Here is a 7,759-nt window from a genome sequence, read left to right on the forward strand (position 1 = left end):
AAGTGTTGTGGTAAAAGTGTAAAAAAGTGTGGAGATCTGAAAACTGTTAATAAAGCCATCTGTTTGCATCCTGCTTATATTTTATATCTGGAGTGATCCATCCACCACAGAACAAACCCTCACGTTACAGAAGTAATTCAAATTCTGAAACCTTTCAATTGTTATTGAAGTATTTAAAACAGACTCGATTGTATGAAAGAATATAGTTTTTTTGAGAGCTGTTCCAGTCCACACTCCACATCAGTAGGTGGTGGTAATGCACCTTAACGTTGTTTGCCAACTACCAAAAGATAACTAAGAATTTTTCTGGAGTTCCTTTAGGCAAGTATCCGTGGTAAATGCAGTGCATTTGTGCACTTCAATAATTCCAACAAGTCCCCAGTTACAGCAATAAATAAAACCAACAATATAAGTTATGACTTGCACTTTGCAGCGTATTTACTTTGTTAAAAAATTGATATATTGTTTTATAAAAACACACAATTGTAGAATAAAACACTTTTATTACTCTAACTTCCCTTTATACCCACTGTTTGAAACAAGGCYCCCCCCTGAACTGAATCAAATGAAAACACACAAACAGGAAGAGTATTGCCTCATTCAGTCAACAGAGTACTGGACGTCTGTTGCAGTTTATTTAACAATATTGTATATAAGTAAGAAATGAATATTTTACCAGTTTATACAGTGATTTCATTCTCTCTTCCTTATATTTATAGTATTTTGCGTAATAACTTGATTTACAATAGGAGAAAAAGTAAATCCCCCTCAGTTCAGTTTTGGAGAGAGGAATAAAGGTTGATGACTAGTTTTCCACAATTTAAAATACACCTTCAAGCTCTTCAAAGTGCACGACTTAGTGTAAAATTGTTGGGGACTGGAATTCATTCATGATGTTTTCTACAACCTGTTACCATTCCACCTCAGCTTAGGGGCGTGGCCTCTCACGTTTTCTTTACACTTTACAATATTTGCATGACAAAGTAGGACTCTTTAATGTTAAAGCAACAACTTTCTACACCTGCAAGACAGATTTTTCTGAACTGAGAGTTGACGTCTTCGTTTTCTCTCTTGGTGAAACCATTCAGAGTCGTGTTTGTCTTAGTGACTGGGAGGGTTTGTGTCAGTGTCTTCATATGTACCTGCATACATGCCCATGTGTACACAACCTGCTGCAGGCCATTTTCTACTTTAATACAGATGAGTGCTCTTCATACACACAAAAATGAAGGAAGCAGTCACTGTCCCTGAACGCATCGTCTCGCAGTAATGATACAATACTAGATTACAATTGCCAGGAATGAGAGCTTGAGAAGAGAACACAAACCTGGCGTGAATTCCCAGACAAAATATTTTACAGTTTCAACACAAAATGCATGTATGCTTATTTCCAAAGGTACAAAATAAAGATATGAATGATATAATGTCATTGTACATTTTCTTTGAAAATAAAAAAAGGCATGAAACCATACCAAAAACTAAAACTGAGTACTGAACACATTTGGTCTCAACCAAAAAAATATATTCTTTGTGATTTTATTCTGTTTATGAAGCAACTCGTAAATCCATCAACATCTTAAGGAAGAAACACCCAACATTTGGATTCAGGAAACAATTACATTCCCTATAAGCGTTAACTTTTTTCTTGACCGATTTTTTTATTTTTTTTTTCCAAACAGCTGAAACTTTTAACACGTCAGTACAAAACAGAAGGAAAAAAAATAAAACAAACGTTCTCAACCTTAGAAAGAACAAACAAGCCCTCTAATGGGATCTAGAGTCTGGGAGAAAACTGGGGACGAGTCAGAGGACGTGTTTCTGGGAGTGAAATAAGAGTTTTTTTTCCTTTTTTTTTTTTAAAGCTCCCATTAAAAATGCTACAATCCCTCCACAAACTTCTCCAGAGTGTCCCCTGTAGCGTCTCCCACCATCCCCAGATCACTGTTCAGTCCTCTGCTGGGTGTGTTAAGCTGCGGCAACATAGCGCTTTGTTCTGGTGTCCCCAGGTGTCCCTGCTCCATGGACTGCAGGGGCCCACTGAGGCCTGGGTGAGGGGAACCTGAATGGGGTGCAGGCGGATGCTGAGGGGAGGGCTGGGGTTGGTTCTGCACCTGCGGTGACGGGCTGGAATGTGTTGGCTGCGGCTGCGTGGGCGGACAGGGGGATTGAACCGGCGCAGGGGAGAGGACCTGACTGCTTAGGGTGCTGGAGAGTCCAGACTGGTTGGGAAGGTGGCCTGCACCCTGAGCTTGGCCAGTCAGCAGGTGGGTCTGAGGACTCATGGGGCTTGGCTGGGCGGGGGAGCCCATCTGCTGCTTGAGGACGGCCTGCTGCTGCTGCTGCTGGGGATGTTGGGCCTGTTGCTGCTGCTGCTGCTGCTGCTGCTGAAGCAATCGTTGATGCAGCAGGTTTTGGGTCGAGTCCAACCCCATGCCAGGCTGAGCCATCTGAGCCATTGGTGGGAGCTGACCCATAGGTACTCCAGCTGATCCTGCACCAGCCTGCATGGCTATTTGCTGCTGCTGCTGCATGCGCAGGTGAGAGTACATAGCTGGAGTCCCCTGAGCCTGAGCAGGGAACTGACCGAGATGCTGCTGCTGCTGCTGCTGCTGTCTTAGCAGCTGGCGACGGTAGAGCTCTTGGATCTGTGGGTTGTTGTGCGCTGCGTTCATCAGCTGCCCTTGAGGCCCTAACTGAGCCATGCTCTGCACAGGAGCCTGCTGGGGCTGCTGAGGTGGCATCCCAGGTCTCTGCACTGGCCCTCCTGGCATAGCTATGGTCTGCATGGTTGGCATGCCAGGCTGCTGCTGCTGCTGCTGCTGCTGACCTGCCTGCGGCTGCTGCTGCGGCTGATTTGCATACTTGGCTGTTCGTTGTTTGATGAAAGCTGCCATTAGCTGAGGGTTCGATTTGAGGATGTTCAGAACTTGCTGCTGCTGTTGAGGCGAGCTGGGGGATTTGAGGGTGCGGAGGAGGTCTTGWAGAGCGGTTGGAGGTATGGTACTAGGRCTTTGGGGTGTTTGTGTCCTGGCACCAGGCTGCTGTGGTATTAACATCCTCTGGACCTGTGAAGGTTGCTGTCCAGGAGCCATGATGGGTCGCTGCATGGTCAGAACCTGCTGCGGAGTTTGATTTGGGACAAGGCCTGGCTGTTGAGTTTGAGATACTTGCATAGCACTCGTGGTTGTGGGCCATTGCCCTGGGGCCATATTAGGCTGCACCACCTGTGGCCCGTGGGGCCCTGGCACCATCTGCATGGGTGGCTGCATCGGGCCGGCCATGCGCTGTTGTGACTGCTGAGGATTCATGGGCAAGCCGTTCATGTTGACCCTGTAATTCTGCTGGGCCTGGGCCATCTTCTCGATGTGGTGGGCCATCTTGAGTGCAGCAATGGGAGGTCGCTGTTGAGGTGGCTGAGGAGGCTGGGGGAGGGGAGACTGCTGCTGGTGTAGAGGGGAGGCCTGGGGCCCAGGCTTGCCCTGGGAAACTGGCGCCTGGGCCTGGACAGTGCGAGCTGCGTTGGGGAAAGAGGGGGACATGACCCCCGCTGAGTTGGGAGTCTGTGGCTGGTTGGAAACTGGCTGCTGGGGTGTCTGAGGAGTGTTAGGCTGGGTGTGGGAGGTGGGAGTGCTGGGGGCAGCAGAGGCTGGCGGGGATGGCAGTGGCATAGTTCTGCCTTGCATTGTCGCCATTCTCCTCCTCATGAGCTGGGCCTGCTGAAGCCGGTGCTGCAGCTGCTGCTGGCGAAGCTTGTGCTTGATGTTGAGGCAGAACGGGACAGGACACTTGTTCTCCTGACAGTGTTTTGCATGGTAACAACATAAAGCGATAAGCTGCTTGCAAACAGGGCAGCCGCCGTTGGTTTTGCGCTTGCAGCCCTTGGTGTGCTGCACCACTCTCTTCATCTTCTGGCAGGACGGTAGAGCGCAGTTGGCATTGCGACACTGACAAGCATGGACCAGAGACTGAATACAGCGTTGGATACTTAAACGCCTGCTCTCCTGCGGGCTCTTGGAGGCCTCTCCACTTTGACCGTTACTGTCATCATCCAGGCCAAGACCCCACTTCACCATCTGGTGCTCATGGCCTTTTGTGTTGTAGCAATTAATGCAAAGATCAAAGTCCTGAAGAAAGAAAAAAAAAGAGTGAAACACAATAATTAACACAACTCAAACTAACTAAAGCTTTTWAAGCTGATTCAGCTGTTTTTCTTGTGTGAAAACATGAGTGACTCACTTCACACACAGTACAGTGCCAGCGTGTCTCCACGTGATGCTTGCACTCATTACAAGTATAAACAAAACGATCCTGTCCTTGGTTGTGAAGCTCGACCAGCATGCACATTGTGCTCCACTTGCACCTCCTAAGGGAGCTGAACTCCCAGTGTTTGTCCCTCGCCAGAGTCAGGAAGGCATCACGGCCGTCCATCAGGTCACAGGAGATCAACGGATCGGGGTCAACAATAGGCGGCAAGGTGTTGGCCATGGGTCCAGAATGAAGGTGGATCACAAAGAACACCTAAAGAAGAGACAGGTTCAAGTTTTTAAAAAAGTATCAAGAAAACACAGATATGAAAAATAAACTACTCACAAAAATTTCAAGCTATAACAGGGTATATTGAGAAATTCTGAAGTTAAATTGAATACTTTTAAATAAAAAAAAAAGAAAAAAGTTGTATAGTTCTTCTGGACYGGTTCTTCTTTAATGAAACGTTTCGTCTCTCCTCCAAGAGACTTCTTCAGTCTGAGAGTTTCAGGCTAAATTCAGGCTTTTAAGCCCTGCCTCCATGTGACTGATACTCTCATCACATGGCTATCGCTGACACCCAGTTAACACCTATTGTTAACAGGGGGTGGAGTGATACTGGCAATGGCAGCGCTGTAGGAGGGGGACAACTGAAAACGGAGGCCTCCACCTCTGTTTAATGATGGACGGTCTTTCTTCACAAAAATGGCTTCTTTTACTCCTCTCTCAAACCAACGTTCCTCTCTATCAAGAATGAGAACATCCTTATCTCTGAAAGAGTGACCGCTGGCCTGTAAATGAGTGAAAACTGCAGAGTTCTGGCCATTAGAATTAGCTCGTCTGTGTTGGGACATTCTTTTGAACAGTGGTTGCTTTGTTTCCCCGATGTATAACTGGTCGCAGTCCTCCTGGCACTTAACAGRATATACAARATTGCTCTGTTTGTGCCGGGGCACCGGATCTTTGGGGTGAACCAGCCTTTGCCGTAATGTGTTTTGGGGTTTGAAAGCCACTGGGACATCATGTTCAGAAAATAAACGTCTCAGTTTCTCCGAAACGCCCGCAACATACGGAATAACCACTGGTTTGGGTCTGGGTTTGGGGTCTTCATTTTCACCTGAAGGTTGCATGGAATCCTGTCTGTGTTTCCTGTCTGCTTTCAGGAAAGCCCAGTRAGGATAACCACACTGCTCCAGGGCCTGTCGTGTGTGTGATTTCTCTTTCTGCCTGGCTCCTGGGTTTGTAGGGACACTGTCTGCTCTGTGGTACAGAGTCCTGATCACTCCTAACTTGTGTTCCAGTGGGTGGTGGGAGTCAAAATGCAAATATTGGTCTGTGTGGGTGGGCTTACGATATACGCCAGTTTCTAACCGTCCTCCATCCAAAACCGAGAAAAAAATGGCAGGTTGGCGTTCCTGGATTGCGATGTCTCGCCCCCACACTATTTTTGATTGGTTAGTAAGCCTGTCTAAAGTGAAAGCTGAGTCTCAGATAGGACCAGAGAAATGTTTGTTAAATCTGTTTTTCACYCAGAGCACAGCATAGCGAAAGTGCGCTAGTTGTTTAAAAACTGATGGCGTTTATTACCTTTTAATACTTTTTAATGGCTTGAATTTTTTATTTGATTTACTTGCTTTTAATACATTTTACAACCCCACAGATATCCTGTATGAGCATCACAAGATTCAAATAGGTGCCAAAACTCTGTCTTTAAAACACAGGTTGTAATCAGGGAGATTTGAAAACTGAAACATTTCACAGTTAACGACCGACCGACCGACCAACCCAACCAACCAACCAACCCAACCAAACCGACCAACCAAACAACCCAATCAAACCAACCAACCAACCAACCAACCAACCAACCAACCAACCAACCAACCAACTAACCAACCAACCAAACCAACCAAACAACCCAACCAAACCAACCAACCAAACAACCCACCCAACCAACCAAACAACCCAACCAAACAACCAAACAACCCAACCAACCAACCAACCAAACCAACCATTCATACATCTTCTAGTGACAGTAAATATCCTGAAAGAAGAAAATCTAACCTCTTTGTGCTTCTCCATGGTGGCGTAAAGCTTCTGAGACAAATCATTAGCTACATTCGGCATTCCAGGCTTCTTCTTATTGGCTCGGCTCAAACTGCTTTTGTTTTTGTTGGTCTTCTTGTTGTTCTTCTTTTTAGCATTTTTGCTGTCAGTTGGCGTGCCCTGAAAGATGAAGAACAGGTTAAAGAAATTGTTAGAATTTTATAAGAACTGTTTTTACTCTGTGAAACTCTTGCTGAAAGAAAACTGAAAATCCAAAAGGTTTTAATAAAGGCATGATAAGGGAGTAACACAAGAAAACCTTTCAAACTGATTTCTACACATATTCATCACCAAACTCTGGTAACATGTTCGTACCTCAGGAGTTTCAGTAGCAGCTGTGTTCTCCTCCTTCTTCCGCTCCTCTTCCTCCTGCTCCAACTCCTTAATGCTCTCCTCTAGCACGTTTGGCCAGAAGTCGCCTTCGAAGTACGGCAGCTCGTTGGCGCTGGTCAGACGGTCCTCGGTTGCCTGTTTGAAAATGTCCTGAGAAAAACACAAGGAAGGACATCAAATGTTGCAAAAATCAATACAATTTCTGGTTACTGCTTCAAAAAATATTCAGCATCTGGCCTTCAACAAAAACAAATATAACTGACAAATATGATATATGGCAAAAAATTCATATCACGATATACATTATAATGGGTGGCGGTAACTATACTGTATATATCACAATATAAAACTTATAATAGAAAATAAATAAATCACACATTAATTGAGTGGAATAAATACGTATAGGTAAAAAAATTTAGATCTTAAAATCTCCTTTTTAAGGGACACTTTAAAGTAGTGCTGTACCAAATGATTATTTTCTAATCGATTAATCTAACGATTATTTTTTCGATTAATCGATTATTCTAACAACAAATCTATAAGTTATTCTGATGTGAGTGCACTGGATATTTACAATGTTTTCATCAAATTAACAAGAACAGTTCTTTAATATTGTAATATTTTCTGTAATAGCTTTTTCATGGACACAAAATATGCACTCAGTCAATTCTTTAACAAAAAAAGCTTAAAAGATTTAACATCAATATAAAATCCCAACCAAAGCATATAAAATTCAAGTAAAAGAAATATAGTGCAAGATGTTAACAATCTAACAAATGAACTAAATCATGCACAATTCAAGTCACTCTGGAAAAACTATAATAAACATTTATTTATTTTTTATTTAACATATTTCTCAATATATAAAATTTAACAAATATCAAGACAACATCCAACTCTTTGTATTGTAACATCAGTTGTGTAACTAATTTCTTTAAGGTGAAAACTGTTGAAAACAACAAGACTGTTTTGTCAAATTAAAATCCAGCTCCACATGTTTCTATTAATGTCATTTCTTCGTTAGAAAAATTATGTGATGGAGGTCCATGGAAGGCAAATAAGTTTAAATCAAATAAAC

The 7,759-nt window shown here is 43.9% G+C and overlaps 1 protein-coding gene across 1 annotated transcript; it reads right to left on the reverse strand.

Moving 5' to 3' along the window:
- Positions 1-589: 589 nt before the first annotated feature.
- On the reverse strand, positions 590-6,831 carry LOC106511457 (CREB-binding protein; the record flags this gene model as incomplete). Its single annotated transcript, XM_014000210.1, is given in 4 exon segments — positions 590-4,124; positions 4,237-4,518; positions 6,307-6,468; positions 6,664-6,831. Coding segments are annotated over 4 exon segments (2,859 nt in total), but the record flags the coding sequence as incomplete, so codon positions are not given.
- Positions 6,832-7,759: the final 928 nt, after the last annotated feature.

This window comes from Austrofundulus limnaeus, unplaced genomic scaffold (assembly GCF_001266775.1).
Source record: "Austrofundulus limnaeus strain Quisiro unplaced genomic scaffold, Austrofundulus_limnaeus-1.0 Scaffold2810, whole genome shotgun sequence".
Classification (NCBI taxonomy): Eukaryota; Metazoa; Chordata; class Actinopteri; order Cyprinodontiformes; family Rivulidae; genus Austrofundulus; species Austrofundulus limnaeus.